Source organism: Procambarus clarkii, chromosome 32 (genome assembly GCF_040958095.1).
Source record: "Procambarus clarkii isolate CNS0578487 chromosome 32, FALCON_Pclarkii_2.0, whole genome shotgun sequence".
Taxonomy (NCBI): Eukaryota; Metazoa; Arthropoda; class Malacostraca; order Decapoda; family Cambaridae; genus Procambarus; species Procambarus clarkii.
In genome coordinates this window covers 36,382,487-36,404,455 of record NC_091181.1, presented here as the reverse complement: position 1 = coordinate 36,404,455, position 21,969 = coordinate 36,382,487, and the positions used below count along the sequence as shown (strand labels likewise).

The 21,969-nt window shown below is 43.7% G+C and overlaps 1 protein-coding gene across 1 annotated transcript in view; it reads left to right on the top strand.

The window, feature by feature from the left end:
* Positions 1-20,726, top strand: part of LOC123759534 (uncharacterized) — a 65,384-nt gene extending 44,658 nt beyond the window's left edge. Inside the window, 30 exon segments of the mRNA XM_069334898.1 lie at positions 160-303; positions 799-941; positions 1,384-1,549; positions 2,481-2,557; positions 3,224-3,365; positions 3,522-3,617; positions 3,975-4,063; positions 4,201-4,294; positions 4,420-4,478; positions 4,697-4,815; positions 5,615-5,783; positions 5,915-6,079; positions 6,241-6,386; positions 6,701-6,800; positions 7,476-7,604; positions 11,009-11,183; positions 12,202-12,344; positions 12,841-13,006; positions 14,020-14,096; positions 14,893-15,034; positions 15,325-15,420; positions 15,614-15,702; positions 16,162-16,255; positions 16,381-16,439; positions 16,631-16,749; positions 18,146-18,314; positions 18,412-18,576; positions 18,688-18,833; positions 19,575-19,674; positions 20,461-20,726. Coding sequence (XP_069190999.1) covers positions 160-303; positions 799-941; positions 1,384-1,549; positions 2,481-2,557; positions 3,224-3,365; positions 3,522-3,617; positions 3,975-4,063; positions 4,201-4,294; positions 4,420-4,478; positions 4,697-4,815; positions 5,615-5,783; positions 5,915-6,079; positions 6,241-6,386; positions 6,701-6,800; positions 7,476-7,604; positions 11,009-11,183; positions 12,202-12,344; positions 12,841-13,006; positions 14,020-14,096; positions 14,893-15,034; positions 15,325-15,420; positions 15,614-15,702; positions 16,162-16,255; positions 16,381-16,439; positions 16,631-16,749; positions 18,146-18,314; positions 18,412-18,576; positions 18,688-18,833; positions 19,575-19,674; positions 20,461-20,568 — 3,686 coding nt within the window. The 3' untranslated portion in view covers positions 20,569-20,726.
* Positions 20,727-21,969: the final 1,243 nt, after the last annotated feature.

The window sequence follows — 21,969 nt, the reverse complement described above, 5'->3', positions numbered from 1 at the left end:
CCCCGTTATCGCACCCAGCAGATAAGGACACAAGATGGCGAAGCCGCTGGGAAACTAAACACTGTAATCATCTCTTCAGTGACAATTCACAGACAGTTGTTGTCTCTGCCGCGTGCAGGTATTCCGGATAATAGATTACGCTGCGTGTGTGACGTCAAGACGTGGGAGTGCTGCGTCCACCAGGGAGGTATATAAGAGGGCGAGCAGCGGCCTCCCGTACCTCAGTTACTTCTGCTGCAGACATGACTGGTGTCCTGGTGAAGACCTGCCTGCTGGGGGCCCTCGCCCTTGCCCTCCTCTCAGGTACTCTCCCCCTCAATGCACTCGCACGCTTACCACCCTCAAAGTTCCTATGTACATACACTCATACATAGGAACCAAATGTCCTACAGACAACTTTGAATTTGTTTGTGACGGCTTTAAATACACCAATAATATCTAGACATCTATCCTTCACTTAGAATAGTGGTCTTTAGTCTTTATTAAAGTACCGAGCCTCTTGACAATCGACTTGAGAATGGTCCAGGACGGACCGAAACGTCGTCGTCCGTTCATTTTCCAGTGTGTGGATTGGTCAACAGCCTCTCAACTCCCTTTCCCTGTTCAATGCTTCTTTAGTCAACCCTCAAACATTGTTCGCAGATGAACAGAGGTACTAATTATACCTCTGAGTAATGAAATACATATTATGAATACACTATAAACCCTGACTGAATTTGTTCGAGCCCCGAGAGGGTAAGGGGACAGGTATATATGTGGATGGTTCATGTGGTTATCGAGGTATTGTGTGTCCGGCAGGAGCGGAGGCTCAGTGCCCCGAGACGGTGATTGAGCAGCAGTTTGCCGGAAGGTACATAGCTGAGTTCTCCTACATCCCGCCTAACCCCATCACGAGCCTCTCTCTGGAGCTCCACTTCAGCTCACCTGTTGACACCCTCACGGTAAGTCGTAGTTTCCATCATACTGAGTCTTGATGCGCCTTGACAGTTCTATGATCAACTGTGACAGTTCTATGATGTGCCTTGACAGTTCTATGATGTGCCTTGACAGTTCTATGATGTGCCTTGACAGTTCTATGATGTGCCTTGACAGTTCTATGATGTGCCTTGACAGTTCTATGATGTGCCTTGACAGTTCTATGATGTGCCTTGACAGTTCTATGATGTGCCTTGACAGTTCTATGATGTGCCTTGACAGTTCTATGATGTGCCTTGACAGTTCTATGATGTGCCTTGACAGTTCTATGATGTGCCTTGACAGTTCTATGATGTGCCTTGACAGTTCTATGATGTGCCTTGACAGTTCTATGATGTGCCTTGACAGTTCTATGATGTGCCTTGACAGTTCTGTGTGTCTTGACAGTTCTATGATGTGTCTTGACAGTTCTATGCCGGGTCAGTGACCAAGGTCGACGACTACACCTTCATCTTGTCGCAGCCGGACCTCCACACCAACCCGGGAGAAGCCGTTCACTCTAAGTTTGAGCTCACCTTCCACCATTATATCCCCTACGTGATCGGCGAGGTGTTCAACAACGACCAGCTCTGTGGTAGGTCCCCAGCCCACTCTCACTAATGGTGTGGCTTCACTTGGAACAGGGGCCTGTTAACTTATGCTAACTTAAATTATATGGGTATGATTAATAAATATGGGAGAACTTGATTGTTTCAAGCGTAGGTTAAACGTTATAGGTGAGTGAGTTTGGGTATATATAAATAGCAGCTGTCCTGTATGGTCACACATGGCCTTCTGAAGCCCCTGTATTCTTATGTTCTCAGACAATTCACCGAGCTTATCGATGCCGACACGCTCAGATTACTTCAGTATTACCGTACTTTAATTTGTTATAACCCTCCGTAAATTTGACGATTAGGACGATTCTATTAAAAATACGATTTAGTGGGGTAGTTAACAGATCGCCTTGTTTGCCTCAGGCTTTTTTTTTACTTATTTTTTTATCTTCACGTTCAATGCATGACGAGAATACAGAAAATTAAATTTCAGAGAAACTAAATTCATAACCATTAAAGTTGTCCAAAATGGCACTTTTAATAACAATTCATTGTGTCGGGGGACAAGCAGTCGGTATATTATATATATATATATATATATATATGTATATATATAACTAATGCGAACAAGCCTGAATGGTCCCCAGGACAATATGCAACTGAAAACTCATGTATATATATGTATATATATATATATATATATATATATATATATATATATATATATATATATATATATATATATATATATATATATATATATATGCAATTGACGATCACAAAACACTGATCATTTTATGCGGAAAATCCACAGAGAAATATATTTCTCTGTGGATTTTCCGCATATATATATATATATATATATATATATATATATATATATATATATATATATATATATATATATATATATATATATATATATGAGGCACTTAGGATGTCTGCTAGTTTCTGTTTGTAATCCCCCAGAAACGACATTCACCACACCGACGCCCATGGTCAACCCTTGTGAAGAGACTGGCATAACGCCCTACGACTACAGTCAGGTTAGTGACCACACACAGTTCAACTCCTCTGGCCCTCATGCACTCTGGTTACAGCAATCATTAATGCAACTTCGAATTGGTTAAAATTATAAACTTAAATAAATGTCCATAAAAAACTACTTGTTATATTCAGTCTTCAATATAGATGTACGGGTCTTTTTAATAATTTAGTGCCTTCTTTTGATAATGACTTACTTCCGGTGATCCCTTGACCAAGATTAAGTATTTTTGTCAGATCATGTTCTGTACCCTCCCTACACCTTCTCTACCCTCCCTACACCTTCTCTACCCTCCCTACACCTTCTCTACCCTCCCTACACCTTCTCTACCCTCCCTACACCTTCTCTACCCTCCCTACACCTTCTCAACCCTCCCTACGCTTTATGTACCCTCCCTACACGTTCTCTACCCTCCCTACACCTTCTCTACCCTCCCTACACCTTCTCTACCCTCCCTACACCTTCTCTACCCTCCCTACACCTTCTCTACCCTCCCTACACCTTCTCAACCCTCCCTACGCTTTATGTACCCTCCCTAAACTTTATATATCCTCCTCACGCATTCTCTACATGTTATCTTCACGTTCACCCTCACGTTCCCTCTATTTTCAAAAACGTAATACTGACACTCACCTATCTGCTCTATGACTCCTCCCTTCACCCTCAGGCACTGTGCATGTCCTTCCTGTTCTACGAGGCCCAGCGGTCAGGTGTTCTGCCAGCAGACCAGCGTGTCATCTGGCGAGGCGACTCTGCTCTTGGCGACGGCTCCGATGTGGGCCACGACCTCACTGGTGGATATTACGATGGTAAGGAAGGGAGAAAGAGGAAGAGAGAGAGAGAGAGAGAGAGAGAGAGAGAGAGAGAGAGAGAGAGAGAGAGAGAGAGAGAGAGAGAGAGAGAGAGAGAGAGAGAGATGCTTTATCAATCACATTAAAAACAAATCATGTTTTCTCCATCTGCAGCTGGTGATCACGTCAAGTTTGGGTTCCCGATGGCTTACACCGCCACTGTGCTGGCTTGGGGCCTCATAGACTTTGCTGATGGATACGAGACTGCCGGTAAGTGTTGCGTTACACGTTGTGCGTCTTACAAGCCCTTCTGTTGTGTTGATTTGTGCGTTTGAAAAGCCCTTCTTTTGTGTTACCCACAACATGACGAACATTCTGTCTATTCCTGGTGATTGCTATGTACCTCATGATGGGAGTCGGTTCAAGTTGCCTCCGATGTTACACAAATCTGTAGTTTGTAAACTGCAACATGGTGTGAAACTGTAACATGCTGTGAAGCTGTTATTTAATATGAAACTGTAACTTAATGTACAGCTGAAACTTGGCTAGAAGAAAAATTCAGGGAAGACAGATCCCTCGTTAAATGTGACAGTGGTCTGAGACTCATGACTAGTGTCTCCCTCACAGGTCAGACAGAATACGCTCGGGTAGCGATCAAGTGGGCCACAGACTACTTCCTCAAGGCTCACACTGCCACTGATGAATTCTACGGCCAGGTGAGATTCCTTCTCTACGCCTCGTAATAGCTACTTTAATCATAGTAATGGGAGTATTAGGTGATCCACGCCATATATATCAATGTGCATCTGTATATACATGTAATTTAATTTATTTCATGTAAGGTTATTTATAGGTGGGTAACGGAGGTATTGACCACGGCTACTGGGGCCGCCCTGAGGACATGACCATGGAAAGACCTTCCTACAAGATCGACGAAGCGAAGCCCGGTAAGTCCCGAGTCTCACGTTACCAAGATCTGTGTTTGTCTGGGAAGAACATCATCACCCTGCACTAAGGGCTGTCTGGCGGTACAATTATGATCACTACTGAGGCTCTCGTCTTCCTCCCGCAGGTAGCGACTTGGCCGGAGAGACAGCCGCAGCCCTCGCCGCAGCCTCCATTGTCTTCCAGGTAATAACTATCTTCGTGGTGTTTCATCCTGTTCCACCGCTTGAAGGTTCATCATAACTCAGTATATTTGACAGTGCCACCTCTCACCCTCCATTATTTGCACTTGACACTGTGCCACTTCTTATCCTCCCTCGCTTACATTTGACAGTATCAACTCTCGCTTACTCTTACGCTGGGTTACCGCTCTCCTTTCCTCACGTCACCATTCACCTCCTCAGGACGTGGACTCGGCCTACGCCGCCCAGTTGCTGGACGTGGCCAAGGAACTCTACGACTTCGCCGACAACTTCCGCGACATCTACGACAACTCCATCACAGACGCAACTGCATATTACCAGTATGTATTAAGTGTTCTCTTAGTTAAAAAAAGATTTTATGACTGTCAGTTAGGCTCATTATGTTATAGTTATCCGTTCCGTGCGCTAGTTAATGTATCATTTCGTCACTTCCTTATTCCATGCCTCTGCATGACCGTCCGGGTCACCTTTTCATTTTATATTTCTAAAAGTAATCTCAAGTTTAAACTCTCTCCTCCTATACATATAATGTAAAGTAAACACATGTGCTTCCTTCTGAAACCTACTAAAAAGGAGCCGTTTCTCTTAGAATTAGTAAGGTTAGATAAGTAATTATGAGGAGAAAATGCTAAGCCATTATTTCTATACAGCACTTGGATTAATAAGGTAAAGTTTCATAACACGAAACTTAGTGTTAGATAGACTACAGTTTCATGTGTGAACTGTAACGCCAAATTGGTATAATCAAATAAGCAATATCAGCAAGCCTGTATATAATAATAATAATAGGTCATTGTGACGAGGACAGGCAGCCAGTGTATATATATACATGTTAGGCTTATGTCGAGGTTTCTAAGAGGATTGAAGCACTGACCTTCCCCAGGATGCAACCCCATAACACGCTAACCAGCACCTAGGTACCTATTTACTGCAAGGTGAACAGGGATAACATATATTGAGAGTATCCTTGCATCCCCAGCAACACACAGTGAGTGTATCCTTGTCTCTCCCCAGCTACACCCAATGAGTGTACCCTTGTCTCTCCCCAGCTACACCCAATGAGTGTACCCTTGTCTCTCCCCAGCTACACCCAATGAGTGTACCCTTGTCTCTCCCCAGTTCGTGGAGTGGTTACGGGGACGAGCTGGGTTGGGCTGCGCTGTGGTTGGCCAGAGCCACCGGCGACGACGCCTACCTCACCCGCGCCAAGGGTCACTGGGACGAGTTCAACTACGTAAAGGATGACGTGCAGCAGTTCGCCTGGGACGACAAGAGGGCTGGTGTCTATGTGAGTTCATGTTAATAAGCAATGAGAAGTTTGGATGTTATATGTCTGCGTCTCTTTCATGTTTAAACTTCACATATAATACAGTAGTCCTAACAAACGGGAATAAAAAATGTGAATACTCGTTGATACAGTCGCTGCTGACGCTTCTGGACGGCTCCAGTGAGTACTCTGATCCCCTCGTCAAGTACCTGAACTGGCTGAAAACGTCAGCTTCCTACACCCCTGAAGGTCTGGTCTTCCTGGACCAGTGGGGCTCCAACCGCCACGCTGCCAACGTCGCCTTCATCGCCCTTTGGGTCAGTTGCTCTCTCCTTTGTAAAGGAAAACGGTAAAAACCTGGTATCATTGTCTTGAATGGAAGCTCTTGCACTACCTATGCATGACGCTATACTTATAATTATAGTCACATGAAGGAGTTGCAGAGACTCACACGGGGTGACTGAATTCAATCTTCCAGGCTGCCAAGAACGGCATTGACCCAGAAGCCAACCGGGAGTGGGCCCGGGGCCAGATTGGCCAGCTGTTGGGAGACAACCCGAAATACCACAGCTTCGTTGTGGGCTTCGGTGAGGACCCTCCCCAGAGACCCCATCACCGCTCCAGGTAAGGTGCACGGACGCACGCACATTAACAAGCAAAATATAATGCAACCGGGAGGTGAAAATAAATAAATCACGGAGCACTAGTAATGTCGTTGCTTACTGTAGTGAGTTAGATTTAACAAATATTGCTATCTATATATGAAAAGTAAGTTTATTCCATACAGTATTGCTAAAAAATATTGAATATTTTATTGTAAACTTTCACGAACACAGTTCTTGGTTATCTGGAAAGCGAAATTACCGAATTCTGATACTAATGAAAATTTTCACTACGGAAAAATGCGAGTTTTCTGACATGTGTTTCCACTGCTTCAGCTCCTGCCCGTCTCCTCCACAAACCTGCGAGGGAATGATGTCCTATGACGGTCCCAACCCGCACACCCTGTACGGCGCGCTCGTCGGCGGCCCTGCACAGGTTCGTCTTTATCTCCTCACACCGCTCTGGTGGCTGCTTCAGCTAACAGTGTTAGCAGTCTCACTATAATAAACAAGTATTTAGTTCAATCTGTTTTACGGGCTATTCATGCCCGTGCCACCTCTTAGGTGGCTTAATCTTTATCAATCAATGTTTCAATCTGTTCATTCACTTGGACAGAAATGAACACGGATATCAACATCTAAGTTTATACGACATTCCAAGTTTACCAAAATTCTTTTCAGAAAAGTTATTGACCTAAACATAGGAAGTCATATTTCGAAATAAAAAACTCACTTTCATTTGTTCATTTTATAGGCTTGTTAATAACGTTAATGATAACTTTAACAAGTTCTCTGTGGTTCATATACAAGCTATCCAGAACAGGGATTTCTTCGAGAAACTATTCCTTAAAATGGGCTCCCGCAACTCGAAGATCTCTTCGAGAAACTATTCCTTAAAATGGGCTCCCGCAACTCGAAGATCTCTTCGAGAAACTATTCCTTAAAATGGGCTCCCGCAACTCGAAGATCTCTTCGAGAAACTATTCCTTAAAATGGGCTCCCGCAACTCGAAGAATGAAACTATTCCTTAAAATGGGAATTTGACTCAATAATATTGATCACAGTCACTGATCAATATCACTAACTCCCAATGTTTACATTCCTCCCGCAGGACGGCTCCTACAACGACGACCGCCAGGACTACCAGCACAACGAGGTGGCCTGCGACTACAACGCTGCCTTCTCCGGGGCTCTGGCCGCCTTGGTCGAGCTCAGTTAAAGAAACCGTCATGACTCGATATAACACATTTTGGTTACAAAATCCTCCTCATAAATGTGTGTTTCCTGTAACTGAATTAAGACGCCTTACTCTGTGTAGTTGAAATAAAAGCAGTAGAAAACGAAACCTGTTTGTGTTATTAATCTTGTTCTTCGTAGAAGACATCCTCTGTCTGTCCCTCGGGGGGAACACTTGGTACTCGCATACTAAGTTTATTAATGATGGGTTCCTGAACAACTGGTCCACTGGAATAATACATAATATTTTGGCGACAAAATCCCCAACGAACAAAATATGATGCACTGTAATTCACAGCGGCCCACAAACAACCACGTTTTTTTATGCGGGACTCCATCGGTAAGGCTGGGTTGAGTTAGGGTCGGGTAATTTAATACATACAAGTTCAAGTTCAAGTATGTTTATTGAGATAAGCAATAAATACATCTCAAAGGGATAGAGTAGCTTAGGCTATTTCTACACCCCCCCCCATATTTAATACGTAATTTTTGTGGTGTGACAACTCGCGAGGGCTGTCTGAGTATTACTTGGAATAACATTGTTGCTGTGTTAGTGGCTGTGGCTCAGAGCTACGTTTGTAGTCTGTTTCTCGGTCAGTCTGTTCAAAGCTGGAGGCCAAACACTTAGGGCTAGCCTCGCCTAAATTGGCAGAGGGAATGGTCTGGGGTAAAGGATGAACATAGGCTGATCAGGGTTACTAGAATTCAAAAGGGAACATTGTGTTAGGGTCACATTCAGACCCCCACGACAATTATTAGCATTGCCCGCCGGCTACACAGCTAAATATTTTCAAGTTTTTCAAAACGATTTTCTTATAGTAATATACACCATTATTCATTTATCTCGAAAACACTTAACAGAAATTTCCTGCTATTCATAATTTGCCCGTACTCACATAAAACCACCACTTAACAGAAATTTCCTGCTATTCATAATTTGCCCGTACTCACATAAAACCACCTCCAACAACTCCAAAAGTTTCCCAAGCCACGCACTTTTCCCAGAGTAAAGATGTAACTATTATATTTTGTTTAGTATGTCACACCACTTAGCTCCTCTCATCGGCGACCACCCACACATTAGCGAATTATATTTTTAATCAGAGAGAGACAGACATATTTCATGACAGACAAAGGCAGACGGGGAGAGACAGACAGATACCGTGACAAAGACAGAGGTAGAAACCGACAGAGAGACAGAGAGATACACACAGAGACAGACACAGACAGGGCCAGAGAGACAGAGAGAAACAGAGAGAAAGACAGAGAGACAGAGAGGCAGAGATAGAGGCAGAGACAAAGACAGATGGATGGATAGATGGATGGATAGATGGATGGATGGTTAGATGGATAGATGGATGGATGGTTAGATGGATAGATGGATGGATGGTTAGATGGAAAGATGGATGAGTAGATGGATGGGTAACTAGATGGATAGATGGGCACATGAATAGACGGATGGATAGATATATGAATAAAAAGACGGATAGACAGATGAATAGATAGTTGAATGTATAAATGGATGGATAGATGGATGGACAGACAAGTAGATGGATAAATAGATGGATGGATGGATAGATAGATCGATGGATAAACGTATACATAAATAAATTAATAGATAGTTGGAATTGGCAGTCAGTACACACTGGACACACACTGACTGGGACGCTAACATTAACTAGTGGCCCAAAGTTACAGGATCTTCATGCTGTTTACTAGATCACCAACACTGACTCGTTTCTCAACATCGAGACTAACAACCAGGTTGGTAACAATGTTTATACAGCAATCACTGCAGCAGACAGCTTGGGTCTTCCTTTGCACGACAATCAACTTCCAGCTGCCTCATAGCCGAGCAGTATTCATACCGCTGAGAGATACTGCTTTCGCAGTGGCGTTTAGCTTCTGAAAATTCTGTCCGAGATCGTCACTGCATAAAAATTATTGATTATGTCCTCCACACAGTCACTCATCTTCATGACTGAGTACAGAGCTCGGAGTTGAAGCGTGCTCTCCTGCTGACGTCAGACAGCAGACTGCTTGCTCACTAGCCAATCAGGCCCAAAGAGATCTTGCACGGGCTTTCAGAGGACGCTTGTCATTGGTTAAATCGAGGTAATACTGGAGAGGGGGAGTGACTGACGGCGTAAGTGACATCACAGCTCTATCGAGCACCATATTAGCTCATTCAACATGTACCTGCACAAAACCAGAGGATAATTTCAACAACCTTGTAAAAACTGAACTATACATTACTGAAATAAAATGCATTTAAGCAGTTTTTTGTCAGTTTCGACTGTGCACGATTCACAGAGAACTAAATGTTGTTACGCTGTACTGTGGAATTGTAACGCTGTCAACAACCTTAGATATAAAAATTTCCAAGTGATTGATTGAGTCTGGAGACGCTGAGCAGGTCGTCGCGCCGTCCAAGAGCCCTGCGTTGGTTGGAGTGGGATCTAACTGCATATAGTGAACGATTAACCTGAGCGCACAGCCATTCGTCGTAACGTCATGACTTCGCTGGCTCGAATTTTTCCTGAATCTATCAAGCTGCAGCTAATTATAAACCTTTACGGTAGTCTAGGTATTTTAATACAATATTTTTGTCTATTGGTAATTTCCTTTTCTAAAGATAGAACTGACTGGATTAGAAAATCAATTGAGTAATGAGGTGATTCGAACCAACGATCAGGGTAATCTCAGCCGCGCGTTAGTGTGCTTTCTTTGAATATGCTATTACTTCTGTTGTCCTTCCATCTTCGACTGTTGATAATCCTGTTGTTGACCAGACCACACACTAGAAGGTGAAGGGACGACGACGTTTCGGTCCATCCTGGTCGTCGTCCCTTCACCTTCTAGTGTGTGGTCTGATCAACATACTTTAGCCACGTTATTGTGACTCATCGCCTGCAATCCTGTTGTTCGAGTTACTCTGGACAGAACTCGTCCAACTCTTAATGAATCGGTCAATGAGACCTTTGTTCGGTGCCACTGACTCCCTGACGTCTGGGATTTATCTGCTACTTCGGGTTTGTGATGCATATATTACTCTCTGGTGCTAATGCAACTTGAGTGACAACTCGCATATAATTCTGTCATTTCCTCTTGGACTGTTTTCAAATATGGCTTCCTATTTTGTTTACAAGATTTTCAGTCACATTTCATATTTTATATTTTTGTTTACCTACAAGTGATGTGGTGGTTGAGAGCAGGTATAACTACCCAGTGGAGCCCCATTATCAGGACCTGATAAAGTCACAAGCCGCTGGGAAACAAGGCACCATAAATAACTCTTCACTGATAGTTTTCTGATTATTTTTCGCTTCGACACACGTACTTATTGAGGATAATATGTTAACTTGTGTGTGTGTGTGTGTGTGTGTGTGTGTGTGTGTGTGTGTGTGTGTGTGTGTGTGTGTGTGTGTGTGTGTGTGTGTGTGTTCTCTCCACATCAGGTGGGTATATAAGGGGGGTCGGGTACATTCGTTCAGTACATCAGTTACTTCTGCTGCAGACATGGCGGGTGTCCTAGTGAAGACCTGCCTGCTGGGGGCCCTCGCCCTCACAATCCTACTTTCAGGTATTCTCTAAAACACACACACACACACACACACACACACACACACACACACACACACACACACACACACACACACACACACACACACACACACAGCGGGCCTAGTAGCCTGGCAGGGGTCCTGGAAGCCTGGTGGATAGCGCGCAGGACTCGTAATTCTGTGGCGCGGATTCGATTCCCGCACAAGGCAGAAACAAATGGGCAAAGTTTCTGTCACCCTGAATGGCCCTGTTACTTAGCAGTAAAAAGGTACATGGGAGTTAGTCAGCTGTCACGAGCTGCTTCCTGGTGTGTGTGTGTGTGTGTGGGTGTGTGGTGTGGTGTGGAAAAAAAGTAGTTAGTAAAAAAACCCTGTTGATTGACAGTTGAGAGGCGGGCCGAAAGAGCAAAGCTCAACCCCCGCAAACACAACTAGGTGAATACACACTAAACTCCATACACAGTTTCAAATGTAGAAATGATAGAGCTTGAGAAGCTCAGGAATCTGTACACCAGTAGATTGACGGTTGAGAGGTGGGACCAAAGAGCCAAAGCTCAATCCCCGCAAGCACAACTAGGTGAGTACCACTAGGTGAGTATTAATATTCACCGCTTATATATTCATAAAAATGTAATGCTCTACAAAGAATGTTTTATATATGTATTAATTTAAATGTAAATAATTTCATATTATGCATATCAACAGAAGATATGTTGAGCACCCTCCCTCCCCCTTCTTGTTCTTCAAGCTGCCGTTACGAAGCTTTCTGTTCAATCCCTGAAGGCTTTAATCACTCAATAATATTAGTGTGTTACAAAGGATAAATTCACTATACCATCTGTCATGATTTCTCCATGCTTTGAGGGGATGTGAGGCTTACATGTGGTTCCCCTCACGTATTGTCCGGGTTCCTGGGTTGTTGCTTTAGATTCAGCTACTCGGAACAAAAGTTGCAAGTAGCACAGGCTGTGGTGAGCCCGTAGTGGACTTACCTGGCACAGGAGCGGGGCTGTAACTGTGGGTTCCTGGTGCTTGCAGGAGCAAAGGGGCAGTGCGAGCACACCGCCATCGAGACGCAGTTCCCCGGCAAGTACATGGCGACGTTCGACGCTGTGGCTCCCGTTACTATCGACGGCCTCACTCTGGAGTTAACGTTCAGTACCCCCGTCGACGAAGTTGAGGTGAGCTATAGTTCTTTATATTGACAAATATTCTGCATAAGTGACAGCTTATTTGTGAGTTTAGAACAGGCAACATTTCGTAGGCTAAGATCGAGTAATTCTTGATTAAGTTAAAAGTTAGGAGGCCGAGGAGACATGATTATAGCGTATAAAATACTAATAGGATTCGATAGAGTAGACAGGGACAGAGTAAATGATATGCCATTATCGAGCAAACCCGTCGAGACAATGTGCCCTATTGAGCGGGAGAGATTTTATATATATGTTTACTATTTGGGAATCTGTAAAATTATCTGTTAGATTAAGGACCTGCCCGAATCGCTGCGCGTACTAGTGGCTTTACAAGATTGCAAATACTATGCTATGTATTCTCACAAATCCAATGTACCTTCTTGTATATAAATAAATAAATAAAATAAATAAATAATCAGCACCAAATGTGGACTGTTGTGGTTCTTAGCGCCTGATGACTGAGATTTTGCCTTTGTCTTGACAGTTCTATGACGGCACGTCGACCAGGATCGACGAATACCACTACACCCTCGTAAGCCAGAACATCCACGCCAACCCGGGAGAGAACATTCATACCAAGTTCCAGGTCCACTACTCCCACTTCATACCGTTTGTCACCAATGAGGTGGTCAACGGTGTTGAGATCTGCGGTAGGTGACGCTTCTTTGTTTATATTCTGCCGCCTTCATCTTATACCTTTAACAAGCTGCAAGAATGAACTACATGCAGCTCGGTTCCAATATGTTTCTCCTGTTTAGGTGTACTCAAGGGCGAGGGCCTCAGGCTAGGCTTGTTCAAGTGACGGCCGACTTCAAAAACGCATTCATTCATTTTAATGTACTGTTTATTCAAAATGTGTTTTTTCATATATATATATATATATATATATATATATATATATATATATATATATATATATATATATATATATATATATATATATATATATGAATATTCGTGACAAATGAATAGACAATCGACTTAAGAATGGTCCAGGACGGACCGAAACGTCGTCGTCCCTTCACTTTCTAGTGTGTGTGATCTGGTCAATAAATGAATATTATTATGTGTTTGAATTTCGTACAAAGGTTAAGTTTGGTGTTCTGGTTCTGTACGGAATTAATACAATTTGCAGTACGTTGGTGAAGCATTTAGAGAGGTGCGATTCGAACAAAGGATCGAGTAAAAAATTCGACCTTGAGACAAAGGAAGACAATATTAATAGTTCGCAAGGAGAACTTCTGGCAGGAGGAGGAATGTCTCGAGGTAACTACAAGAACACCATAATGTCTCCTGACCTCAAACCGACAGCTAAGAACCTTCGTGAGAATCAGGAAATAACTCTCATAGGAGGTGATAAATCATCAATAAATGTTCTATAAAAGATGAATATATGAGAAAATAAACCTCATCTTCTCTGACCAAACTAAATTAATAAGGATGCGACTGCAGAAATAAAAAAAATCGTAAATAAATTGGTTGAAACCGTTAAGGCCAAAATCTCTGTACCTCACTTGCCGAAAGCTCCTAGAGAGTACAAACGTGGAAATGGGTACGGGTCGGTTAAGATCCTAACAGCTGGACACACTTCGACGGATGATATGCTAGATAATTATAGCCACGAACAGTCTGGCTCACTCATGTTTCTTCTCATCTTCCCCAGACGTTGTGGTCACCACGCCGACGCCCATGACCAACCCTTGTGCCGAGACTGGCATGACGCCCTACGACTACAGCCAGGTTAGTGACCTCAGCCAGGTCAGTGACCACAGCCAGGTTAGTGACCTCAGCCAGGTTAGTGACCACAGCCAGGTTAGTCACCACAGCCAGGTTAGTGACCAGATCCAGGTTAGTGACCAGAGCCAGGTTAGTGACCAGAGCCAGGTTAGTGACCAGAGCCAGGTTAGTGACCACAGCCAGGTTAGTGACCAGAGCCAGGTTAGTGACCAGAGCCAGGTTAGTGACCACAGCCAGGTTAGTGACCAGAGCCAGGTTAGTGACCACAGCCAGGTTAGTGACCAGAGCCAGGTTAGTGACCAGAGCCAGGTTAGTGACCAGAGCCAGGTTAGTGACCACAGGCAGGTTAGTGACCACAGCCAGGTTAGTGACCAGAGCCAGGTTAGTGACCAGAGCCAGGTTAGTGACCACAGCCAGGTTAGTGACCACAGCCAGGTTAGTGACCAGAGCCAGGTTAGTGACCAGAGCCAGGTCAGTGACCACAGCCAGGTTAGTGACCAATTGAAGCAAAACAGAACTCGGTGAATTTTGATCTGCTGTTTCATTGCACTGTTAAATAATATTTATTGCTCTGGCAAGTGTGTCACATTCAATGTACGATTGCCTCCAGGTGTTTAATATGCAGATTTCGAGCCCCAGTAACTTCTCTTTACTTTCAAGTTCTGTGCATGTTCCCTTCACCCTCAGGTGCTGTGCATGTTCCCTTCACCCTCAGGTGCTGTGCATGTTCCCTTCACCCTCAGGTGCTGTGCATGTTCCCTTCACCCTCAGGTGCTGTGCATGTTCCCTTCACCCTCAGGTGCTGTGCATGTCCTATGTGTTCTATGAGGCCCAGCGGTCAGGTCCTCTGCCAGCAGACCAGCGCGTCACCTGGCGAGGAGACTCTGCTCTTGACGACGGCTCCGATGTGGGCCACGACCTCACTGGCGGCTACTACGACGGTAAGGGGATGGAGGGAGAGAGGGGGAGAGAGAGGGAGAGAGAGAGTGAGAGTGTGTGAGAGAGAGTGTGTGAGAGAGAGTGAGAGAGTGTGAGAGAGAGTGTGAGAGAGAGTGAGAGAGAGTGAGAGAGTGTGTGTGAGAGAGAGAGAGAGAGAGAGAGAGAGAGAGAGAGAGAGAGAGAGAGAGAGAGAGAGAGAGAGAGAGAGAGAGAGAGAGAGAGAGAGAGAGAGAGAGAGAGAGAGACCATCAATCACATCATTAATTATAAATCATATTTTCTCCATCTGCAGCTGGTGATCACGTCAAGTTTGGGTTCCCGATGGCTTACACCGCCACTGTGCTGGCTTGGGGCCTCATAGACTTCGCTGATGGATACCAGACTGCCGGTAAGTGTTGCCTTATGCGTCTGACAAGCCCTGCTGCTGTATAACATGGACGCGGCATGGTCAGCCGCGTCAATGTTACGAGGAGGTGAACGTCACTGCAAGGATAGAGTCTTTATTGGTTACATGAAAAGTTCCTGGTGTCTGCCCAATGACAATAGTTTGAGAGACTCATGCCCGATGTCTCCCCTCACAGGTCAGACGGAATACGCTCAGGTAGCGATCAAGTGGGCCACAGACTACTTCCTCAAGGCTCACACTGCCAGTGACGAACTTTACGGCCAGGTGAGGTTCCTTCTCTACGCCTTGTACTAGCTACTCACAATGAGATCTGAATAAAATGTTGCTCTCTTACTCCTGAAGATGCACATTGATTCTTCCACCTAAGGAAGTTGTAATATGACCGACGGACCTCATGAAGGGGAATCACGAACTTTCTTCAAAATGGGGAACACACAAAACATACTAGAGAATTGCACATAATCCCTCATAAGACAGGTAACGCTACAAGTTACAGGAGTACAAAGACGTCTGTAACTAAAGGAAACATGTTTTGCAACTCTGTAGCACCCTAAGATACTTCAATGAAACGAACTTATGTAATTCGGACATTTGTCTACTTTTGGACAAATATAATTTATTTTATGATTAATTAATTAATTGATGAAGATTAAGCCACCAAGACGTGGCATGATCATGAATAGCTCGTAATTTTTCATTTATTTCATGTAAGGTTATTTATAGGTGGGTAACGGAGGTATTGACCACGGCTACTGGGGCCGCCCTGAGGACATGACCATGGAAAGACCTTCCTACAAGATCGACGAAGCGAAGCCCGGTAAGTCCCGAGTCTCACGTTACCAAGATCTGTGTTTGTCTGGGAAGAACATCATCACCCTGCACTAAGGGCTGTCTGGCGGTACAATTATGATCACTACTGAGACTCTCGTCTTCCTCCCGCAGGTAGCGACTTGGCAGGAGAGACAGCCGCAGCCCTCGCCGCAGCCTCCATTGTCTTCCAGGTAATAACTATCTTCGTGATGTTTCATCCTGTTCCACCGCTTGAAGGTTCATCATAACTCAGTATATTTGACAGTGCCACCTCTCACTCTCCATTATTTGCACTTGACACTGTGCCACTTCTCATTCTCCCTCGCTTAACCCGCTCTAGGTTACCGCTCTCCTTTCCTCACGTCACCATTCACCTCCTCAGGACGTGGACTCGGCCTACGCCGCCCAGTTGTTGGACGTGGCCAAAGAACTCTACGACTTCGCCGACAACTTCCGCGACATCTACGACAACGCCATTACAGACGCAACGGCGTATTACCAGTATGTGTTGAGAGTTCTCTTAGTTAGACTATATTGCTGCAACTTCCAGCTAATTTCATTATATCATTTACTCAACCCCTATATATACCCATGTTTTGCATGGGATATTGACCCGTGCGAAACAGTGTCTATTATCCCGTGTGAGAGAGTTCGTATTTATCCTTGTGATACAGGTTGTATTGGCCTAGCAAGGCAAGTCTTTTTTTTAATTAGCCCAATCGCGGTAGCTCCTATTGACCCATACGAGGCACCTCTTATTTACACTCAACCACACCCACCCATCCATCAGTACACCCGGTTCTTGAAGCTTTCCTTTCAGTTTTCTTCTATGATCTTGGTAAAAAAAAATCCACACATTTACACCTCTATTAATAAATGCCTAATCTATTTTCTAAGTATAAACTAATCTATTTCGTATCAACTGTTTCGTGTATTATTTTGGGATGATGTTTTTAGTTTATTTTAGTCCAATTGTTAAACTCTTGAATCCACTTGTTTACTTCATTATTATTTCTCCACCTCGCTAGAGAATGTTAATTAACACTTTTTCGATGCTGGAGTCTCCAATTAGATGAGTTTATCGTATTTGACCATATTTGGATACCACTTTCCCCTTATTTTAGATTACGTTGGGAAAAACTGGATTGCATAATCCAAATGTAGTTTCACGTGGGAAAGATAAAATTGACAAATTATATTAAAGCTTTTAATTAATAATGTTTCCATATATAAATTCCATTACCTAACCTAATTTCAAATATTTCTGCATTGTTCTTTTAGTTTTGCAAAATTTAACAATCCCATTTAACAATTTCAATATTGTCCAGATGATAAATGGTTCCCCGTGTGTCCATTTAGTGCTTAAAACTCTACAGTTATCATCAGCGAATTGACCGATAGTTTTCATTCTATTTTTAGAAAAAGTTTAAGCCCTCCTATAGCATTTTTAAATTTTAAGCTAAATTTATTTACCGCCCAATTTCAGTGTTATCAATGCATTTACGAAGTAGCTGTTGGCTTTTTTCAATCATTTCTCTATAGTGTGAAATTCAGAGGTCAGCTGAAAAGATCCTGGGGAGCTCTTCTTGCGTCCGATCCCTATGCTGATTGTTCCATTAACACTGACCTTATGTTTCCTACGAAAAGATCCTAACTTGGTCCTGTTTAAGAGGTCTCCTCTCGTATCATGCGCTTCAGCCTTCCTTATCAATCCCTCGCGTGGAACTGTATTAAAAGTCTAGGTAAAACACAGTGATAATATTTACCACTGTATTTTGTTTCATATATACAGTTAGTACATTGGTAACAACAAAACCAGATCGGTGATAACACACAGCGAGTACATTCTTGTCTCTCCCCAGCAACACACAGTGAGTGTATCCTCGTCTCTCCCCAGTTCGTGGAGTGGTTACGGGGACGAACTGGCCTGGGCGGCGCTGTGGTTGGCCAGAGCCACCGGCGACGACGCCTACCTCACCCGCGCCAAGGGTCACTGGGACGAGTTCAACTACCTAGAGGAGGACGTGCAGCAGTTCTCTTGGGACGACAAGAGGGCTGGAGTCTATGTGAGTTCATGTTAAGAAGTACTGAAAAGCAATTAAAACACTTGAACTGCTTTTTAATAGATTAATGACTCTAAAATGTGAATACTCATTGATACAGTCACTGCTGACGCTTCTGGACGGCTCCAGTGAGTACTCTGATCCCCTCGTCAAGTACCTGAACTGGCTGAAAACGTCAGCTTCCTACACCCCTGAAGGTCTGGTCTTCTTGGACCAGTGGGGCGCTAACCGCCACGCTGCCAACGTCGCCTTCATCTCTCTTTGGGTTAGTTGCTCTCTTCTTTATGAGCAAAACAATAAAAATCAATTATAATCTACTTAAAGTTAGAGAGTCACACGGGTTGACTGAATTTAATCTATAAATTTAATCTTCCAGGCTGCCAAGAACGGCATTGACCCAGAAGCCAACCGGGAGTGGGCCCGGGGCCAGATTGGCCAGCTGTTGGGAGACAACCCGAAATACCACAGCTTCGTTGTGGGCTTCGGTGAGGACCCTCCCCAGAGACCCCACCACCGCTCCAGGTAAGGTGCACGCACGCATGCACGCACACATGCACGCACACAAAACACACACTGATTAAACTTGCTAACATATATAAGCAAGGTATTGACTAAATAGTTTTTACTCTGATGTGGATACTAATTAGGTAAATCAATTGTTACAAATATGAATTAATTTGATGTTCACACACACACACACACACACACACACACACACACACACACACACACACACACACACACACACATACATTCTTATGTTGTGTTTGATTTCGTGATTGATCACTAATTAATTTATCTTTACAATAATTTTTCATACGCCAGTGTTACATTGTGACTTCTTTTCAGGGAAGAATTATTACGTTTCTTAAAGCATAATGCCAGATTAGTGAGTGTCAGTGGGCGGTTTATTAACAAGCTTAATAAATCAGTGTATGATTCAGTATACAGCTTAATGTGTGTCAGTGGGTAGTTTATTACCCAGCTTAGTGTATGTCAATGGGTGGTTTATTATCCAGCTTAGTGAGTATCACTGTATGATTTATTATCTAGCTTAGTGTACTTCAGTGGGTGGTTCATTGTACAGTTCAGTTCTGAGTAGATACTCATCATGAAATGAAAATGAACTATATTGACTAACATTTCTTGAACCTATTGGAACTCTGGAGAGCATAAACACTGACCTCCTTCAACAACGAATCACTACACGATGAAAGAAACGACTGATGACGAGGTTTATAATGTGCCATTTCTCTCCACCAGCTCCTGTCCGACTCCCCCGGAGACCTGCGACGGAATGTTGACGTACGACGGACCTAACCACCAGACCCTCTACGGCGCCCTCGTCGGCGGACCTTCGGCGGTTAGTACTTGTCTAGGCGTGCGGAGACACGGGCAAATGACTCGTTATTCCTGTTAGTGGTCCCTCTTTCAATATCTTATCGTACGCCTTCTCATGCTAATTTGCACTCGAACTCGATCCGGGCTCACAATTACTGCTGGGTGAACAAAGGGGGGAAAGGAGAGTTGGGGATCGGTACGCATTCGTCCTTGCCTGCCCAGGATTCGAACCCTGGACAATATCACTTGCAAGGCATGCGGGGAAGGTTATACTTTGCGTTTAGACCAATAAATATTAGAGAAAAACATGACTCGCTTCAAAATTTCACTCGATAATGTGAAACATATATTTTTTAACAAATGATAACCTGTTGATAGCATGCCTTAACTTTTCTCTGAGCAAGTTAACCATCATAATTTTAGAAACAAGACATTCAATTCGATTATCCGATGGCACCACATAGCCAAACTGTCAACATCTACTACCAGATCCTCATTCTAGCCTTCGGAAGGTGTGCTTCATCTAAATCTATTGAATCAACCATATCTATTCCAGCAACCAAAAAGTAACTTCTATATTAGCTATTTTAAAATATCTATATAATGCGTATAATACCTCCAACGGGCCCTTCTATTGCATACAGAACAGCTGGAATAAAACAACTAACGTTCTATATTAGTGAATATTTCAAGCTCACATATATTGAATAATGAAATTCTAGCTGTTAAAATAATCCTTTGATTTTTTCGTGTTTAAAAGTACTCTGATTCACTACATTTCTGGTAATCTGTTATTCTCCTGCCTCAGGGCGGCGACTACAACGACGACCGCCAGGACTACCAGCACAACGAGGTGGCCTGCGACTACAACGCTGCCTTCTCCGGGGCTCTGGCCGCCTTGGTCGAGCTCAGTTAAAGACCCGACTTGACCTCCACCACAACCTGGATGTCTTGATGGAGCTCAAAAACCCGACCAGAAACCAACAAGAGCTCTGGCCGCCTCGGTTAAGCTTAGCCTAATTTTATTCCAAATTGTCAACGTTATAATAATAAATGCAGCTGAAAACAAAACAAGTTTTTCTATACTCCTGTCGTTCAGACAATGCACCAGTTCCCTGTGACATGCAGAAACTCAGCGAAATGTAGCATGACAGTTGTCCAAAATGGCGACTGTTTCTCCTGCTATGTACCAGCTGTCCGTCACACCGTGTAGCAGCTGTCTCTCATGCACTGGGACAGTACATCAGTATAGATCCCAGGACAGTATCCTGGGGCGTTCTTTCTATTCAATTTATGCTGACCTTTTGTTTCTCGAGTGGTCACCATTTCCTGGTCCATTAAATAAGGTTTCTGCAATACCTTGATCCTTCATTTTAATTATCAATATTTTGTTTGTAACGGGCGTCAAAAGGAGCAATAAAGTCTTGGGTTATAAAATCGTGATTATTATTACAGTCAACTGCTTTCAATATTTTTGGGAAAACGAAAATACGACAAATTCTGAAGGTCATATTATCAGGCGATAAGGCTATAATTGGAGAACGCTGGGAATTAATTCACCTGAGAGAGAGAGAGAGAGAGAGAGAGAGAGAGAGAGAGAGAGAGAGAGAGAGAGAGAGAGAGAGGGAGACAGAGAGAGAGGGAGACAGAGAGAGAGGGAGACAGAGAGAGAGGGAGACAGAGAGAGAGGGCGGGAGAGAGAGAGAGAGAGAGAGAGAGAGAGAGAGAGAGAGAGAGAGAGAGAGAGAGAGAGAGAGAGAGAGAGAGAGAGAGAGAGAGAGAGAGACAGAGAGAGAGGGAGACAGAGAGAGAGAGAGAGAGAGAGAGAGAGAGAGAGAGAGAGAGAGAGAGAGAGAGAGAGAGAGAGAGGGAGACAGAGAGAGAGAGAGAGAGAGAGAGAGAGAGAGAGAGAGAGAGAGAGAGAGAGAGAGAGAGAGAGAGAGAGAGAGAGAGAGAGAGAAACTAACTTGCCTAGATTGGATAGTTAATTGTATGCTTGGTAACTAGAGAGCCCAGACAGCCAGACGACAGGTTCCGACTTGCTCGCCTGAGGGACCTGTGGTGTGAAATTCTCCCGAGTATTTTGATGTGTATAACAGTCGTCTGTGGTTCCTTCTACCGTAGTCTTCAGCATTTTCTGTTGGGTCAGGCTTTACATTTCTGTTGAGTCAGGTGCAAGGTATCCTTTGGCTATTAATCAGCGTGTAGTAATTCTTATTAATTTGTTATTATGCAATTAGTGAACTACTGTGCCACTTCTTAATATATAATATTTACTTAGGTTTTATCATTCCTATTTTGTGATTTTCTTACCAGA